We start from the raw sequence: 19,473 nt of genomic DNA on the forward strand, positions 1-19,473 counted from the left end.
GGAAAACAAGCTCAATCTAGTATTACTCTTTTTCTAATGTCGTATAGAAAGTACTTCTTTTTTCCTTTTCCTCTTAATCTCAGAAAGGGAGAATAGAGAACAGTTTTTGTTTGTGTAGAAGTATCTGTTACTGTTAGTAATGTTCTTGCTTCTCTGCAGCACAGTGGCATTGCCTTTATCCTTTAGAAGCGATGGAAAATGATAAATGAGGTTAACAAGCTTCAGTCTAAAGGGAAAACTGAATCTGTGAGTATACAACTCTTGTTGCATTCAGCCTGGACAAGGGTTGGTTTGTTCATTTATTTTCTAGGAAAAAGCATCTCTTCTTGGTCTCCTGAGAATTGGAAAAAATTATTGTAACTCAGCTGGAGTGGCCTATTTCAGGGCTTAGCAAAGAATAGTAGGCTCAGTATTTAGGGATGTAGATGGCTTGTTTTCCTTAATTGCTTCCCAATCAGAAATTGGATGAACCTTCGGGATGCAGAAACAGGGAAAATCCTCTGGCAAGGAACAGAAGATCTGTCTGTACCTGGAGTGGAGCATGAAGGTACTGTGTGGCCTTCCTGTGCATTTTGGGGCTGGGTAGTGCTGTATGTCTAGGTCACCACTGCTGCTAGCATACCCGTGCTTCGAAGGACAAACTGCCTGGCTGTTAGTTGAGGCTTCCACTGCAATAGCTGGGGAACACATGGGAGGCCTGTTCCCCTTCTACTTCTGTCCACACTGTCCTTTACTCTTTCCTGTTCGTGACAAAGCACTGTGATAGGTAATATCCCCTGCCAACAGCTTCGCTTTGGCTCTGTGAAGTGCGACCTCACTGAATTAACTTTGCAGGCTTTTCTGTTTTGTGAGTATCACATATCACACAGCCAATGTCCAGCAGGTGGAGTGAACTTCATCATTTAATTATGTTGGTGATATTGATGTATTTGTGGTTAAACTTCAAGGACTGAGTTCTATCTTGCAATAGTAGGACATACATCTCCTATAAATTGGAAAATCTGCTGCGTCTGAAGGAGGCAACCAGCTTATAAAGATCCTTCTGTTCCCAGAGAGCGTACAGAGGCTCTGTGGCAGAATGCTGAGAGTCCTGTAGTCTTCCAGCAAGATACCTGGTTTCAAAGCTAGCTTAAGGCACAGATAAATGAGTTGCCTCTCCTTGTTTGGTTACAAGTCAACATTCATCTGCTTTATGAAAAGAGTTCATTATTAGGACCAATAAGTTGTTTCAGCTCACAAGTGACCTGGTGCTGGGAACGGAGGATGCAGGTCAGAGCTAGAGGAAGGCAGAGCTGTGACTGAGTGATTCCACAGAGCATTTTCCAAGCTTCGTCTCCTTTGGCTTGGCTAACCTGTACTCCCGTTCTCATACCAGCGCTGTCTAACAGGAAACAGCCCTGTCAGTATGCCTTAACAGATAGTTACTCATGCCCACTGTACAGATGTCTGTATTTAAGGAAGATATTCCAGCACTTTCAAGCACAACTGTACTAAAGCGATTGAAAAACAACTTTCAAAGGAAGTGAGGTAATTAATCAGTTTGATACCTCATTTGTTAAACTGTGGGCTAGTTGCTTTGCCATTTTGAAATCTGTATAATTTTGGGCATGAGTGCCCAGAGCAGCTAGAAGGAGACCTAGGAGGAATGAAGAATCAGGCTTTAGAAAGCAAAAAAAACATCAGTCAAGAAATATTCCCATTCTTCCCAGATACTGTGTTATAAAAGCTTCCCCTAAGAGGTATGGCTAGTCTCTGAATGCTCTTCACTCTGTCTCAACAGACGGTTACACTGCCTTGGTTCAACATAAACTACAGAAAGGTGTGTTTTGGGACAGAGTGGATGGTTGCAGCTGTGTCTCATGAGTGTTCGTTTTGTTGCCCCATTTCCCACCTGCCATCTTTTTCACTTTGGCAAATCGTCTCACCTGACCGTGTCTCAGATTTTGCTCACGTATAAAACAGGAACCCTTACCTCCATCAAAGGAGCTTGGGGAATTAATTAAAACATACTGTGGCATAAGATTAATGCCATTGTACAAGGAACTGTTAGGACCTTATCTGGTGGACAGTCCTGGTCATCCATCTTCAAGATGTATGACTGCAAACTGGAACAGATGCAGGGAAGAGCTATTAGGAAAGGCCACTGAAAAGATTAAGAGGATGGTCTTCCTTAGGAGAAGAGAGGAGAAAAGCCGTTCATGTATAGAGTAGCAAGAAAAGAAGGCTGAGATGGATAGATTGTTCTCAATAAATAGGCTAGGAAAGGGGAGAGGTATCCAACAAAGGAGGATCATCTGACCATGGATTAAAGGAAGGTGTGGAGAAATGAGATCCTGAAACAGTCTCGCAATAGAAACAGTGAGGGCAAACAGAGAGAGCAGTTGTTTTAGAATGGGCGCTGTGTGTGTCTGAAAGACATTACAGAATCCTGGTGTCTGTGTTCTGCTGTGGCAATCCAGGGCAAATCACAGTTGAGACATGGCAAACATAAAGCATCAAATATATAGGAGAGTGAATAAAATATTTTTCATTTAAACAGGATTTCTATTTGATTTAAGCACAGGTTTCTTTATAAAAATGAACTCTCAAATTTCAAATCTTGATGCTCTATTAATATCTAAACTTACTGTTACCACTTACACTAAATAAAAAGAGTATTAATGTGGTATTGGATTGCAGCTGAAGTTTTAAAGTCAGGCCACTGAAAATTGTGAAAAATCACTGCCTGAGCACTTGAAACTGGAATTTACTATGAGCTAAGCCAGCTTTTGATAGCAGGAGCCTTTCTATGTATCTAGTTTTCTCAGTTCGGTAACAGTGCATTCAAAACTGGCAGACAGTCTGGGAAATGCAAAAGAGTAAAGTTGGGTTTCTTCCAATATGTAAACAAAACTAGGAGTAAGTTCCTGAGATCTAGCACTTGTAGGATCACCAGGGTTGTTCCCAGTCATCATAGTCAGCTCTCATTCATGAAATACAAATAATCCTTCCATTGACTAAGAAAATAGATAGTTGTAAGTACGAAATGTAGCTTTTTTCTTTCATGACCCAAATGTTTAAGGTAGGTTTGTTCAACTATATAAAAACATAATGATATTGATATTTGAATTGAATTTCAGTTTCTAGCTAAATGTAGTTTGGCCAAAACCAGTTGTTTAGTAAATAATAAACGTACAATTCATCACTTTCTAATCTAACCAGAATTAACTAGCTGAATAAATGTGTGTTAGCTATATGATTGCTTAAATAAATTTGCAGGTATAGTGTATCCCCTGGTTAACAAAAAGCAGTATTACATTTAGGATAAAGTCTATGCTTGCATTTGAGCATGTTTTAATGGTCCTAACCAGTGAGAATCAAACTTCATCCTCTTGTATCTTTTTAAAGGAAAACAGGTATAAAAGTAAAGTGAGTTTAAAATAAATAATTGAAATGAAAATTTTCTGCTTGATGGTATAAACACCCATTAAAATCTCTTAGATCAGGGATTTAAAGACTTCACAGTCCTACTTTTATTAAAAGTAAGCTTTTTTTTTGCAGTTTCACAGTATTAGAGTAAGCCTTCTCAGTAGTCTGTCTTGGGGATGAAAGGAATATAATTACTAAATTGTGGAATAGTTTTAACAAGTCATTGTACACTTAGCTGCAATGGGGATGTTTATTCATAACAGGCTGTAGTCTGTACTTGTGAGGGCAGTAAAGGATGGTGCCAGGTAGATTTCTATGCACAAAAAAAGACTAAAAACAATTAGAGAACTTTTGCATTTAAAAATCTTCCCTTATACTGTTAACTTTCTTTTCTTTACCTTTTTTTGGATGAACCATGGTCTGTGTACTTCTCCATGAGATAGGATAGTAGCTAACACTCCCTAAGCCTCCAGCTCTCTAGTTTGGTTTCATATCAAGGTCCCATTCAATTAAACTGGTTTACGTTAGATGGATTTGCCTGGGGTTTGGTGGGATGTTCCTTTTATTAAACAGCAGCTTGCTGTCTGCTTATGGGCATTTTGGTAGGCTTTCCATTTAGGAATAGTTTGGCTCATAAAGCACATACCATCTGTATTCTCCCCCCCCCCCCCATTTATTTCTGATAAATTTACATGAAACATTTTCTAATACACTAGAAGTATTCTGTACAATTGCATCACTGAAGTGTGAAGGACTCAGCAGTAGTAGTAGTTTCTTAGTATATTGATTCCCCCCTTATTCTCCTGGTTAGGACCTTTCAGCGTATTAATCAGTGGTCCCAAACTTCTGCTTCTCTTACTCATCCACCTCAGAAAGCCTTATGAAATCTGTATCAAGTATGGTTTGCCATTTGCTGTTGGTGTCTTACCCATTGCAGGAGCTCAGAGGCCTTGGATTGCCAAATTTCTTTCTCTGTTAAACTGTAGAGCCCGGTACTGACTGTATTGCCTATACAGGGCTGGATGTTTGGGGAGCAGCCATTTTGTATACTTTTACAGGATGACTTGTGGAGAATATATGAGATGACTAAAACTGCTGCTGGTCAGAGAAGTAGCCATTTGTGGTTTGATTGGGATGCACAGTCTAAAATGGAAGCAGAATTGACAAGAGTTTACACGCTTGGTCTGCAAAGCAATCCTTTGGCTGCTTGTGACCTTCAGCACACTTCCTGAAGTTAAAATTTAAGTCACATCTCATATTTTGACTTAAGGAATTGTAGGTTTTAGTAAAAAACAGCTACAAACCAGGAGTTTGAAAGACCAGTGTTGTACTCCTGGTTCTGTCACAAGTTTCATTCCTGGCTATGGGCAAGATACTTAACACGTTTGCATCTCGGTTTTCACCAGCGTAAAAAGAAAGCAGAGGGACTCCTTTGTGTCTGCATGTCTCCTGCTATTATGCTCTTGTACTAGCACAAATCATCATTTCAAAGTATAGTATAAAAGCACCCGAAGCAGCCATGTTTGTTTTATTGTGTCCAAAATAATGGTTGTTTATCTGTTTGACAGCTCGAGTTCCTAAAAAAATCCTGAAATGCAAAGCAGTGTCTCGGGAGTTAAACTTTTCCTCAGCAGAACAAATGGAAAAATTCCGACTGGAACAGAAAGTTTATTTCAAAGGGCAGTGTCTAGAAGGTATGCATGTGCTCTGTGTGCAGCCCTGCTGCAGCACAGGGAATGACCCCCATTATGGCAGGGATTATAGGGACTAAGATGGGTTGAACATGGTTATTTTAATTTTTCAGAGTAGCGCTGAAGCACTCATCTTGTCAGGACTAATGGGCCACAGTATTAGGGAAAGCATTTCATAAGTGTATTAACACTTAGTTATGTAAGCAAAAAAAATCTGGGTAATCATGCTTCAGGGCATAAATCCACCACAGGCTGCCTGAGGTTAGGAAACAGGTTATTTTAGAGGCACCCATTATGGGGATTGATATGTCTTCTTCAGAAGTACCTAGTGCTTCCCACCACCACGCTGGAGACGCCCTGGACTCTGGTTTACTTTGGTTACAGCAGTGCCATTGAGTATTGTCTGAGTGACTCCATAGCTGCACATCTGATCTCCTCCATTGCAGTCTTAATTGGAGAGAGGGAAGGAGATAAAACATTGAGCTTCTTGTATTTTGGGCAACTGGTTGAAATCTTAGTCTAAACTAGATCTGGGGGGATGTCTGAAACAGGGGGAATGTGATTTCCCTGTTCCCAATGAAGCATGATGGCATTTCCATTGAATGTTAAGGAAGTTGCATGACTATTACCTTTTAGAAAGAGAGTATCTACTTTAAGAAGAGGGCAGGGTTCAATGCAGTTTAAGCTGTACAAAATAATTTAAATGTAAAATATTGGCAGCACAGTAGGACAGTTCAGGGAGTTCTCCAGCCTGTCGGGTGAAAAGCAAAAGGACCATTTGTGGATTATTCCATTTTCACATGCCTCTGGATCTTCTTTTTACTTTGCAGAATGGTTCTTTGAATTTGGTTTTGTGATCCCTAACTCCACAAACACTTGGCAGTCCTTGATAGAGGCAGCACCTGAATCACAGATGATGCCAGCTAACGTTTTAACGTGAGTGTCTTGGGACTAGAGAATCTGAGAGCAGGCAAAGAAAAAGCAGTGCATGACATTTTCTTGTGGGCCGTGGCGGGAATAAGGAGAGGGAGCTGCTACCAAGTCTGAATCAACCTCACTACTGTTAGCTATTGACAGATGAAAGGGGCTAAGCCCGCCTTATTACCTTCTTTCCCATAGGTCCAATTTGCATTAATACAGCAATAAAAATTTGGAGAAATTGGAACCAATCCTTTGTCAGAGCTGGTTTATTTTTTTGAAAAGTGATCTGTGAAAGGATTTAAAAATGCTTTGCAGCCTAGTGCCCTTTACATCCAGGCAAGAAAGAGATATTCAGGCCATTTTTAAATCCAGCTGTTGATAACTGAATCTTGTTGAAGGTGGGTGTTACTCAGGTGATGTGTCACTCATGGGAGTTGCTCTAGTGTTTGTTTCATCACTGTACCATTTTGCCATCTTTGTATCTTTTACACTGAAGTATAAAATAAGCATTTAGTCATATGGAGTTGTATCTGGGGATAAAATAGCCTTAATAGCTAGGAAACAGGTTATTTTACAGTCATCTGTAATGGGACTCACACACCTTCCTCTGAAACATCTAGTCCAGGCTACTATTAGCACGTTGACTTCGAGAAGGTCAGCTACCTCTAGGACTTTGATCAGAATAATGCACAGTGGGCATTGCCCTGAAGGTAAGCTGCAATGCACAAGCTTTGGTAAGATGAAGGAAAAAAAGCTCCTTGAGGGAGGCCCCTGGGAATTTGTAATCACTGACAAAAAGCCACCCTGCCTGCTGTGGCTGATGTGGTGCTAGATGGGTGCTGGCAGACACATGAGGAGTACATTGCCAGCAGAGACAGAAGGGAATAGGACGCCTCCTGCCAGCATGAGGCAGTTAGAGAGCAGCCAGCCTCACTGCAAGGTCACTGTGTCCTCTGGAAGACCCCTGTCTCCAGCATTTTCCCTATCGCTCCCTGTCTGGAGAAAAGCCAGTCACGCAGAGAAGGCACTGGGATGGGAACTATCCCTGATTTCTATTCACAGCACGTTTCAAAGAGATGGCAGACTCAGAAGAGAGCACTGGCATTGGAATAGTGCTCTGTGGCACTTTGCTCAGAACCTCGTAGATGCTACACGCATCCTTGGCTCCTGGAGCTGGTGGCTTTTAGTCAGTACAGGCAGAGATGAATTTAGGAATCAGAATAAAGAAACAAAGACATCTGACAAGTTGGTTTTGATCATCTCAGGAAGTCAAGCTGTTTTCTGGACTGGGCTCTTTGGAGGTGACAAGTGACCATGAGGATTTTCCAGTGTCCCATTCTTTCCCTGATGTCTGTCCATTTTTACAGGGCAGCCCATGTCTCTCTTCAATGCTTGGAAGTCTCCTAAAATCATTCTTGAGGGCTATTCGGTAGAATCACCAGCCCAAAGAAATCCAAAGGGTTTTTGTGGCCCAAAGATACCAGCTTCTTTCAGCTGCTGAGACTTGTAGAATCCCTCACTTTCTGATACTCCCAAAGACCTCGTGTTTGTCTCAGTGTTTCCTCAATAGCAAGAGAGAATGGAGATGTGGCATTTGGCACTAAACAAACACTCTTGCAGAGAGGATTCCCAGGATGACTGGGAACATCAAATGAGAACATTCCCTCAAATTGAGTTCAAGCATTGTCCACTCTGTAGCGAAAAACCTTACACTCTTCCCAGGTTCAGCTTTGCCAGTGTTACGGACATCGAGTGCCACAGTGGAGATGAAACTGCCACTTTGATTTCCAAGAACCAGGTTATTTAGACATGTTCAGATCACACCGCTCAGGTACCCAGGTGTTGTAGTGGCCCCAGTGTTCCTACCTTTGTGTACTAAAATCTCAAAGTCAGCAAGTTAAATCATCAGAGTATTTAGTCACACCCAAATCAACATCTCCATTGCAGTTTGTGTAAGATGTGCTTATGGATGGCCATTTGTATTTAAGCTTTTCTTGAGGAAAATGACATGTTAAGTTGGTTGAAGTAGCTCACTCAGCACTAGAGGACTCAGGCGTGCAATTAAAAAAAGAATTTCTGTTGTTTTTTACAATTCACTGATGGAGAAGAGAGGACTGAAGGTGCTTGGACTGCTTTTATTTTCACCAATAGAAGTGAGCAGAAGTGTGCCATTTGCAACCACTCTTTGCCTGGTACAGAGCCCAGAAATGGGCAGCAGAGGAAGGAGGGGCAGAACTGCTCTATGCAGGAATTCAGTGGAGAGATCCTTCAGAGCCAGTGGCCTGGGATCAGGATGTAGCGCTCACTGCATGTGCCTCCAAACTAACGCTAATGTTGTGGGGGTGTAAGATGTTAGCCTGGGCTTGTGAGAGCATTGAAAGGAGCAGTCATCTTCTGTTGTTTTTGCATTCTTCTAATATCTCTTCTTTCTCTTTTCCTTCCACAGTGGTAATGTTATTATAGAAACCAAGTTCTATGATGACGACCTCCTCGTAAGCACTTCCAGAGTGAGACTTTTCTACGTTTGAGATGGGGCTTTTTGGGGCTCTTTTAGTTTTCCTCCATACAGTTCTTGGTGCAGAACCCCCTGACTATCCAGTGGAAGACACTTCCTGTAGGCGGTGACCCTGGGGACCAGCTCAACGTGGGTTGTGACCTTTGCCCATCAGTTATTTTGCTTTGTCCTCTGACAAGACCAGACTAAACCCTCAGAGACATGACCATCTGCTCAGCGATGGGTTGGGGAATAAAGACTGTCTCTGAAAATGGGCAAAAAATGGTCATGCAGAACCAATACTGTAAATTATGTTTAGTCTCATCCTTTGTACTTCTCTGGATCTTGTTATAATCTCCCATTTCCACTCACACCAACTCTCAATGCATTTTGGTTTTTGGGGATTAAGTTAACCTTTTCATTTCTCATGTTTTAGTTTTTTATCCTTTCACTGGATTTCTGTGTAACTGGTCCACACGTCCTCTTACCCTGAACTTGTAAAATAGACTGTGATATCACCTAATGTAATTAAAACAAATTTCTCAAGTAAAACATTCCTACCGTCCAAAGAAGGAAAGAGATGTTAGTTCTGTGTTTTTTCCTTTGTAGAAGTTCCTTGCAGCACACAAACTCTTTATCACTCAAGCCAGCAGCAGAGCAGGGCTTTCCACAGCCTTGCTTCTTCCCCATATCTTTGCTAAATTTCTTTTCCTGCAGCCGACCATGTAGGAGACGTTTCCTGACTACTATGACCATGGGCAAGGTTTGTCCTTGGCCTCATTTCTGTCCTTTAGTCTCTCAGGACAGTTTGTTCTGTTTGCCCAGCCACTGCTGAGCCAGGTTTCTTGGCCAGCACTGCACTGTTCTGCTTTTCCTGGTTCCAGGGGACACTCAAACCTCTGCAAAACCTGCGCTCTCCTGAGTCTGCCAGCATCGGTCCTGTGCTGGGCTGTGCTACATGAAACCTGTCTGGGGCTACTGTTGCTGGTACCCACAATCTGCACGCGTGCATGGCTTTAATGACATGTGGAGGCATTTCTGCTACGACAGGCTTCTCAAACCTTGCAGCTACACTATCCTGTTGTGTCATTTAGAATTAGCATTAATAAATATATATCTTGGGAAGTGTGTACCTTTAGCGCCTGCTCTTAAACATCACAGGCAGCTTTACGATCACTTGACACCTTGGTCAGCCTGTCCTGTGGCTGGGCTTGAAATTGTCTGGGGAATCACAAGGAAATTAAACGCATCATTTCAGATCCTAAGTTCAGCCACTGGGTGTATGTGGGAGGGAGTTTAAAGCATAAATCATATTTTTACGTAAACGGATGTTGGATCATTAATCCCCATGAGAAGAGCATTATCCATTGTAGCAGCTTTCTCACAATACCTTACAGACGGATTTCAGCTGGCTGGACTCTCAGGGCAGAGCCTTCTCAGCAGCATGACCTGTGCTAGGCCAACCATGACACAGAGACCAACCGAAACGGGGTTCTGGATCCATCCTGAACTGTGCCTAGTGACAGCAATATCTCCTTCTACAAGGGTCAAAGAGGAGAGGGTGCTGGGGACCAGCAATGCTCAGATATATGTGCCTGGAGCTGGCTGATCTGCAACTGGCTCCAAATTTCTGGGCTCCTGATACAATCCCACTTTCGAACCACATTTCCAACACAGAAAAACGCTGCACAGGCCAGGTATGATAGTAGAGTCTCCGCTCCGCTGCCTTGCAGTCTGAGCTGTCTTAGCACGTGGCACTGTTTACACTGTATTTTGGTATTACAACTGTGACTGCAGCAGGGCACATGAGCACTTTGCCTCAGCCACACAGGCAGGGAGATGTGTTTCCTTTTGACAAGCTGAGCTACAACCAAGCGGCAGGGAGCATGTGAGCTTAATAACAGAGCGATGCTCACGTGACTTCTAACAGGAGCAGCAACTGAATCCAATCTGAATGCTTTTTTTTTTTTCCAAACAAGCTTTGAATTCTTGCACCTAATTAACCTTCTTGGCAAAGAAAGCGTCTGCAGGGCGATGCCCTCCTTAGAGAGCTGTGCACACTCCAGCCCACTGCCGTGCCAAGGGCTCGGCATGGATTCAGGCAGCCGCAGGAGCTCTGGGCGGAGGGTGCTGCTGTGCTCCTGGCTCCCGTGACACCCATCCTGGCTGGAGATGCCTGTCAGGGGTACGCTGCTCTTGTGATCATGCCTTGCACAGAGGTGAGCTGGGCTAGAAGAGATCCCCTGGAAGGAAGGGGCTTGCACGGGCACTGAATTGGCCACAGGACTTCCCTGGCCGCTCTGCGGCCCTTGGCGACGCCCTGACTCAGCCCTGCCACTGCCTGGGGCTGCAACGATGTCACTTCCCTCCCATCCCACTGTCCCTCCTCGCTCAGAGCCGCTCTGAGAGGTGCAGGACACCTTGCAGGAGGCCAGGCAACCCCATGGCTGTAGGTGCTGGACGGTGGAGGGAGGCTGCTGCACGGACTGGCTGGGGGGTTTCATCTTCCTCTTCCACTTCACCCTCCTAGGGAAAGACCCAAATCCCCGCAGCTCTGCCTCCCGTTGGTGACACCACTTAGCTATCCACAGCGGCAACCTGGAGCCATCCCCAGGGCAGCCGGGCCGAACCGGAGCCATCCTCATCTTAGGCGAAGGCCTCCTGTGGCCAGCCGGGCCTCAGCACCCGCCTCTGCCTGCAGCCCTCCCACTGGCACCGTGTCCCCAGTCCCGTCTCGCTGGCGCTCCCAGTGCACCCGGTTAGCCCCAGCTCCCTGCGCCGGTGGCTCAGCAGCAGGTCATTGCTGCCCTCAAGTGGCTCCGTGGGAAATCGCTCGCAGCCAGGCTGGGTTCGGCCCACTTGGGCCCTCAGCCCGGCCCGGCAGCGGGAGGAGAAGAGGAGCCGGCGCAGCCCCCTGCTAGGATCTTGGTCCAAAACGATGCTGCAGCAGGTCCCCGAGCAGCCGCGCTGGCTCCCTGCCCGGGCAAGAGGCCTCGGCCACCAGCCGTCCCCAGCGCCACGCGGGGCAGTGGCCCTGGATGCTCCCGCGGTTCACGGCCGCGGACACCAAGCCCTCGCAGCCGGCTTCAGCTGCCGGGGGAAACCAGCCGACGGTGGCAGAGCAGCAGTGTCGGGACACCCAGCACCAGCCCCAGTGCTGCCTCCGGCCAAGACGGGCAGCCCCTCGATGGAGGGGGGAGCTTGGGGATGCTGCTGGACAAACCAAGCGTCGCCTCCTCTGCCCTGCGGCCAGGTCTTCGCCCGGAGCCTTCGCAGCCGCGGGGCCGCACTCTCGCTCCCAGAGTGCCCGCAAGAGCTGGCGCGGGGCTCCCGCTGGCAAGCTGCCCCAGATCTGCCCTGCCCAATAACGCTCAGGCGGTTAAGCAGAGCCTCCCTAACGCAGCTAATTATCCGATCCACGGAGGTTACCGGGAACAAAAGGCACGCAAACAGCCCGGGGCCACGTTACGCTCGGTGCCTGCTTCGCTACTCTTACTGTGGCGGCACGCGGCAGGGGCACGCAGCCAGGGCTGACAGGCTGCAAGGTGAGCGCCGGCTTTTGCCCCCTTACCCCGCTCCTCTGTCCCCTGGGGCCTCTCCCGTCCCCGCGAGCGGGAAGCAGGGCCAGGGAAGCCTGGCTCCATCTGGACAGCCTCTTGGACAGCTGGATCCCAAGCCCAATATGGCAGGGGCAGAAACCCTGCCAACGCCAGCTTGGCAGAGTGGATTCACTTAGCCGTTCAGAAGAGCAAAGTGGCCCAATGTCTGCGCTGGGACCTGGTCTCCAGGGGGAGGGAAGCAGAGCCACACGCGACAGCTGAGGCCAGACAGGTTCGGCTCAGGAATCACAGACGCCACGGCCTCCGCACCCTTCGATGCTTTACAGGGTCCCAGTCTTAGCAAAAGCGAAGGAAAGCTCCCCGGCGCACAACGTGGGCATGGGGCAAACACCTGCCCCGGCGAGGCCGCTTCCTCCATCGCGCTGGGGGAGGCCTCGGTGGCGGGACCCCGCAGGGCTGACGGGACCCACGGCCAGTGCCCACGACACTGGAGTAGTTCTGGGGGGAGCGCGCTGGCGTCCGGCTTCCCCAGCCAAGAGCACTAGATGGTGCTGCAATACAGCAATATCCCCCCGGACCGTGCCGAGCCTGCACGACGCTGGGCGCGGAGAGGGGAGGATGCTGTCTGCAGGCACCGCATCGGCTGGGGACCCTAGGAGAGCCACCAAGCCACCGGAGGGACAGCTCGTACAGGCACACCAGGTAGGCTCCTGGCCTGCCCTGGACAAGGTGGGCCACCAGCTTTTCCCTGGAAAGAGAATCGGCCCTCGGGCTACAGGCTGGGCTGGGGGCAGGCAGAGCCCCTTGCGGCCCAGAGCCTTTTGGGGTATTTATGGGTGCAGAGCTATGTCCTTCGGGGCTGCTCCCTGCAGCGCTAAGGGAAGCGATTTACCCCGGGATTGGGAACGAGGGACCAGCCCAGGGCGTGCTCTTCGCCTCTATGTGCTGCCCCATCCCTTCTCTGCCCAGGCATCCGGGATTGGCAGTGCCTGGGAGCCAGCCAAGGCAGGCATGGCTCAGGCTGTGGGTTATCCCCTTCCAGGGTTGCCACTGGGACATGCACCAGCCAAGCCTTCATGCCTGTGCTTTCTGGGACAAGCTGGACTGCCCCTCACCTCTCCCCAACCCGAGACGCTGAACAGTTTCCAAATCCCTACAAGATCACTGCCTATGCCTTCAGCATAGGAGCCCCAGAGCCCGGGGAGCCCCAGCACCCAAAGCGAGTGGGAGAACCCATGTCCCCGCCACATCCCAGCCCAATGCGTGGCTGGCACACAAGGGGGAAAGAGACTGCCATCCGCTAGGTTGGAGAGGCTTAATGCAAAGACCCCATCCATGCGGATTTGCAGCCTGAGTTCACTGTTCCCACGGATTCTCTAGGGGCTGATATGGTTGAGCTTTCATGTCCCCCAGCTGCTGCACTAAAAGGGTCTCTCACCTCTCTGGCCTCCTGTTTTCATGAGATTTGAGGGATCTTCATATCTCTGGGACTTCTGCTTCTGCCTAGCATGGCTGCGGTGAGCTCAGAGCTCGAGGGAACAGACTCACTCACACAAGCTTCATTTTCTTAGGAAAGTGCTGCAAGAGGCTCTCCAGATCCCTGTCTGCACTGGAGCGCTGGGACTCGCTGCTTCTTTACGAGTCTCACACGTAGCGTGGCCCCGCAGAGCAGCCTCTGAGCCTTCACCATCCATCCACCCACTCAGTCCCCCCACCAGCACCCCTCACTAGCACTGAGGGCCTCTCCAGCCAGAAGAGCAGCAACCACAACTCTCTCCAGGGTATTGCAAAGCCGAGGATCTCCTGCACCCCTCCCTTGCCTCCTTCCTGCACTCCTGCCCTCAGGATAGGGGCAGCTCAGCTGAGCACAGAGGACAGCAGCCATCAGCACAGGGGAGGACAGACGATATCCAGCATCCAAACAGGAGAAAATACATGCACCCCATCCCGGCACACGCTGCAAGGCAGGCACCCAAGAGGGGCAAAGGAGAGAGGTGGAGGCCCCAGAGAGAGCTGACAGTGGGGATTGGCATCTAGCTGAGTTTCAGACCACAAAGACCTCATCTTGGCAGGGAACAGGCCAAGCCAAGGACCACAACCAGAGCTGCCCCTGTTCACGCAGAGCTCACTCAGCCTTTGGGAGACACCGCTGGGTAGGACAGGCCCTGAGGCATGCAGCAGCCAGGAAGGAGATGGGAACCAGATCTCCCATGTCTGTTATTCTGTTTGGGCTGGGCTTTCCTGCCTACCCCAGACAGCTCACTGGGCAAGTGCACAGACGTAACCGGTTAAGTAGGTACACCTTAGCTATGTGGGATGGGTCAAGATAAGCCGAATGCCCCAGATTTCCTCAGCCCACTCCCACATCAAAGAGATCTGCTCCCCCAGGGGCACCTCACACCCTGAGCTGGGTGGCAACTGCTAGAAGAGCACCTCTTTGGGTTTTTTTCAACAGCAACATCCCAGAAGTGCTTCCGCTTTTTGTGATCTTGAAGAGTCATGCCTGGAAGGCTGTTTCACTTATCAGACTCTAAGTATGCACTGATCATCCCATCAGCCCAGATGCAAACTGCACCAGTAGCCCCAGCCCATGTCTAGTCTGAAGCTGAAGTCCCACAGGCAGGTTCTCTGCCAAACCCTCAAGGTGCTCCAAATTGCATGAAGGTTGTCAAGACACAACAAGAACTGTTTAGCAATGTTTCAATGAGACTAAGTGAAAACTATTATAGCTGGTGCAGGACAGGGCAGAACATGTCTTATCAGCTTGAGCCTGACTTAATACAGGCAGGAAGTCAGGATCTGTGATAAATCAACTGGTCCAGACTCAGTCCAGCTGCCCACAGGCTGCAGGCTCAGTCCCACATACACAAATTCAGGAAGGAGAGGTGAGCTGGGCTCTCCAACTGGTTATGCTGCTAGTGGCCTGTGATGTTTGGTATCAAGACTTCATCAGTGTGTTGCACCTTGGGTCGACCACACAGATGTCATTCTCAGTTCACTCCATTGTTCAGCCACACATAGGACAACTGTGTTGCTCCTGCTGAGGCCTAACCACAGAGTGCTTGGGATGGGCTGGCCTTGGTCCACATGGTGTCATGAGCAAGCCAAGAGAAGTGGTCACCCTTATCCATCAGCACAGACTACACTCCCCACAGCCTCCTACAAGACACCCCGCAGCTCTCCTGACCCCTAAGTTTGGGAGCTAGCTGGGCAGTCTTCAGTAGTCAACAGCCAGTTGGTGCATCCCAGAACAGCTTCAGCAGTTCAGACACTGACACCTGGGACAAGTTTGATCAGAAGCCCAAGTGGGAAGCAACTGGACATGGTACCAGTCAGGACAGAAGGCAAGGGGCAGGGTTAGTATTAGGAGTATTTCTGCTCTGCAGGTTACAGCTGAAGGCAATCTGTGAAAACATGGGTGAGGAACCCAGCACCGTCACACCCTTCCCTGGAAGCACACAGAGGCCAGGTGCTCCTCATCTCCAGTCCTGTGGCAGCAGTCCCACTGCAGAACCCAGCCCTGATCACCAGGCCATGGTGAAGGACTTCACACAGCCCCAGAGAAGCACCTTGCCAAGGTCATGTTTCTTCTGAACAAAGGCAAATCAGACTCCCCATATCCTAGCAGGCAATTCCAGGTGCAAGGCCAGCTTACCCCAAAAGCCATTTCTGAGACATCCTCAGCAGCATCTTCAGCTGACACAGCTCTCATTAGCCTTCTTCAGATGAGGGAGACCTCCTTTGATTCACAGTCCCCAGCCTGAGACAACAGCCAAGTGTTTGATCACAGATCCCCTTGGCACTTCACATTTACACAGAAGGCACTTTACAGCATCAGGGCACCAGGTGATGTGAAGAGCCATCATCAAGCCCTGCTGCATGTGCAACCTCTCCAGTGCCTTATTCACAGGAGACAGAGGAGCTCTTCTAGAGGGCAATTATTCTTCCAGTCACTTCAGCTGCAGTCAGCTACCACAGGAAAGATTAACCACCATAAGCAGGTTCCTGAATCCAGGAACAGGTCTTAATGTTTACTGAAGCCTGCAAGCTCCTCCATGGACCCTCAGTCTGAAGGCTGGCTGGGCAGCTGTAGAAGAGATGGGAAGCTCCATCAGTCCATAGCCCCAAAACAGCAGAGGCAGGAGCCCGCTCTGAGCCCGCTCCAACCCCGCTGCCCACAGCGCACTGCAGATGGCACCAAGTTCATCCTCCCAGACATCAGCCGAGGCAAGCAGAGCAGCCAGGAGCCCCTCCACAAAACGCCAGCCCAGCCCCAAGGCCACCCGGCTGGGGTGAGACCAGGGAATGGAGCCACCTTGCTGAGCGACAGCACAGAGGGGGCTCAAACACACTGGTCAGCCCCACAACAGCCCTAAAACATCACCCCACAGAGCAGCAACCCCAGCAAAGCACAGCCTACCCTCTCCAACCAGCTCAGCCTGGTTCCCCAGCCCAGCCTGCCTGGCTGGCTTTTATACCCTCCAGCTGGGTGTGGCTGTCCCCGATTGGCCAGGGCTGCTGACAGATGGTGGAACTGGATTGGCTGGGGCCAGCCCCACTTGACCTGAGATTGGTGGGCTGCTGCAACAAAGGGTAATGCGGGGTTGGCTGGTAGCAGGGACAGATGGCAGCACCCAGTTGGTTAGGAGAGGAGCCAGGTGGTGGCTTTGGATTGGCTAGGGCCAGGCATTGCTCAATTGTGATTGGTGGAGAGCAGCATGACAGCAGAATGGGGGATTGGTGGGGGAAAAGGACAGGTGGCAGCGCAGGATTGGCTGGGAGGCTGTGCTGCTGCATGAGGATTGGCTGGGGCTGGGTTGCAGTGCAGCTGGGCTTGTGTGCACGGAGGGGTCCTAGAGTGCCCCGTGCACCAAGCTGTGCCTGATCTCAGCCCCCAGAGCCTTCCTTCCCGACTGGGCCTCAGCCTCCTCGGGGAGCTCAATTCACCCTTATAAATGTCAGGGAGAGCCTCTAGTTTTACCCCAGTGCTGGCCGGCCTCGCTCCTGCCCCTTTGCAGACCAAGGCGGCCCCGCTCCGGCTCCGACCCACCACCCTGGGTTTCCCCTGGCTGGGAAAGGCAGTGGGGTGGGATGCGATGGGCTCTGGCTCAGCAACGCAAGGGGCAGTAAGGCCAACTCTCCCCCCAAAGCTTCTTCCCCTGCAGCAGGGCAGCCCCAGGCTGCAGCCATGGCCAGCTGTGCCTCAAGCTGCACCAGGTCTCAGCCCCACAGCAGCCCATTGGTATAAAGCCAGGCCCCAGGAGCCTTGTGCTGGCTGTGCATCCTGGATCTTTGGGTCTCGGTGACATGGGGAGAACCTGCTCTTACCCGCTCCTGAGCTGCAGAAACTTATTTGAATAATTTACCTTGCGAATTTGCAAGCAGCAGCTTTAACAAGGCAGCGGGGGAGCCCATCGTCTTGCACAAGCCCCACGTGGGGCACAGCAAGGCCCCAGGCAGCCTTCGGGAGCTAAAGCCCGAGGGTGCAGAGGCTTGTGCCATCGCGGGCCTGGGCACAGGTGCTCTTCCCACCCCGCAGAGCACGGCAAGAGCAGACGTGCCGCCACTGGGAGATGGTTGCCTGGGCACAGAGAGCAGCCTGCGTGCAGCACAGGGGCTGGTGGCCCCCAGGCTGCCTCTGCACCTCTGCTCAGCAGCAGCAACCCAGGCCACAACCCCATCCTTGGGGGATCCATCCCTGCTGTGAAGTGGCAATCGGATCGCCTAGCAGGGAAATGCAGGCACACGCCTGACGGAGCCGCACGCTGCAGGCGTCTCGGTCCCTCCCTCAGCCGCCTGCGTCCCTCCCACAGCACCAGCTCTGGAGCACGCGCCTCTGCTCCATGACAAAGCGCGCTCGGCAGAACGGTGGCACTTGGCGGTGCTCTTTGCCATGCCCACGTTGTCACGTCCTTTCAGGAGCATCACAGCACCCGCTTATCAAATCTATGGCTAGCCTGCAGCCCTGCTGGAGCCAGGCGACAAGCATGGCTGGATGAGGCCTGAGAAGCAAGGCTGTAAATCTGATAAGCTATCAGCTAGCACTACGATTAAGTTGGATAATTAGGGACAAGGGCCCAGCTCTTGAGCTTATTTGCCACTGGTGTAAATACAGAGTAAGAGACAGGGCTGCTCCTGGGGATCAGGAGGAGCTGTGAGCCTTGCAGCCGGTGTATTAAAACACACTACAGTTTCTTTTTTTCTAACAACAATCAGCCCCAGCATCTCAAGACTAAGTGCCAGGATTGAAGTGCAAGCACAGGAAATGAGATCATCTGGCAAGGCTTTGTCACAGCCCAGGTCAACAGGGAAAGGGGAATTGCTCAAGCCACGCTGTGGATGCAGAGAAGGTTTCAGAGGAGCAGACACAAGACGGGTTCTTGCAAACAGTCTCTGCACACCTGGCAAAGCAGGCTGAGCTATTCTTAGCTCCAACACCCTAGAGGAGGGAGGAAAAGTTAGTTGGAGGAGGAAGGTTAGGAGCAAAGCAACAGAGCTCTTGGCTAAGTTACAGCATTTTAGGTTTTGTTTTGTTAAAGAAGAAAGAACCCTCCCGCCCCCCGGTTCCTCCTGTAGTCCCACCAAGAAACCCCCTGCTGACTTGTACACACTAGCAGCAGCCCTCGGGGACCAATTCTCACCGCTGCCCCATATCCCTGCTGAACCCCAGCCCTGGCAATGCTGTAAACAAGGCCCGCACTGCTGCAAGCAGCCACTCCCCAAACCCTCCCTGAGCAAGGGGAGGTGATTTGCACAGCCCCGGCACCCCGCAGCCAGAGGGTAACTCACCCATGGGCCAACAGGCAGCTGGAGCAGATGTTGCAAGGAAGCTTTTTTGGCTGGGTTTCTCGTCCCCTCTTCAAAAGCCCAAGGAGCTGCTCTGGAGCAAGTGGGAGCTTTTCTCCTATGATCTCCAGCAATTCTTAATTTCACAGGGACACCATGCAGAGCGGTGCCCTCACGGAGGCAGAAACTACCGAGCACCTCCAGACCCCGGGTGTACACTCACTCTCTTTTAAGCCATACCTTCAGCAGCTTTGCTAACTAACCTGTCCCTCCTAACCCTGAAGGCAGCTGGAAGATGCACGAGAAGGCAGGCTGGGGCGTCTGGTGGGGTTCGGACTGCAGACGCTCTCCCCGGAGCACAGCCGCGAGACCCCGCTGCCTTCCCTGCCGGGCAAACAGCAGCTCCCGTCGTCTTCTGCCAAGCAGCGCCGAGGCGGCACAGCCTGTGCTAGAGAAAACCAGGACCGAGGCGCCCAGACTCCCGTGTCACGGCTTCTGCCCCTCTGTCCTCTCTCAAACTCTTCCCTGCCCAAGTCCAAACCAAAGAAAGGAAGAAAGGAGAGAAAGAAGGGGAGAAAGAAATAAAAACTAAAACAAACAAAAACTAAAATAA

The 19,473-nt window shown here is 50.1% G+C and overlaps 2 protein-coding genes across 4 annotated transcripts in view; one reads left to right on the forward strand and one right to left on the reverse strand.

Annotated features, from left to right (window-relative positions):
• PDE6D (phosphodiesterase 6D) overlaps window positions 1-9,091 on the forward strand; it is a 39,165-nt gene extending 30,074 nt beyond the window's left edge. Inside the window, exons 2-5 of the mRNA XM_026117566.2 lie at window positions 459-547; window positions 4,977-5,102; window positions 5,930-6,035; window positions 8,467-9,091. Coding sequence (XP_025973351.1) covers window positions 459-547; window positions 4,977-5,102; window positions 5,930-6,035; window positions 8,467-8,548 — 403 coding nt within the window. The 3' untranslated portion in view covers window positions 8,549-9,091. The remainder of the gene's footprint in view (window positions 1-458; window positions 548-4,976; window positions 5,103-5,929; window positions 6,036-8,466) is intronic.
• Window positions 9,092-9,232: 141 nt separating this feature from the next.
• On the reverse strand, window positions 9,233-19,395 carry LOC112993699 (uncharacterized). Of its 3 annotated transcripts, XM_064516741.1 has the most exons (3): window positions 18,864-19,395; window positions 16,495-18,513; window positions 9,233-16,161 (listed from the first exon to the last, which is right to left on the reverse strand). In XM_064516741.1, exon 3 carries the CDS (start codon window positions 11,157-11,159, stop codon window positions 10,062-10,064), a length of 1,098 nt encoding a protein of 365 aa, XP_064372811.1. In that variant the 5' UTR covers window positions 11,160-16,161; window positions 16,495-18,513; window positions 18,864-19,395; the 3' UTR covers window positions 9,233-10,061. The 3 variants fall into 3 exon arrangements, with proteins under 3 accessions (XP_064372811.1, XP_064372812.1, XP_064372810.1); XM_064516742.1 differs by lacking the exon at window positions 16,495-18,513; XM_064516740.1 differs by lacking the exon at window positions 18,864-19,395 and having other exon boundaries at window positions 16,495-18,851.
• Window positions 19,396-19,473: the final 78 nt, after the last annotated feature.

This window comes from Dromaius novaehollandiae, chromosome 9 (genome assembly GCF_036370855.1).
Source record: "Dromaius novaehollandiae isolate bDroNov1 chromosome 9, bDroNov1.hap1, whole genome shotgun sequence".
Lineage (NCBI taxonomy): Eukaryota > Metazoa > Chordata > Aves > Casuariiformes > Dromaiidae > Dromaius > Dromaius novaehollandiae.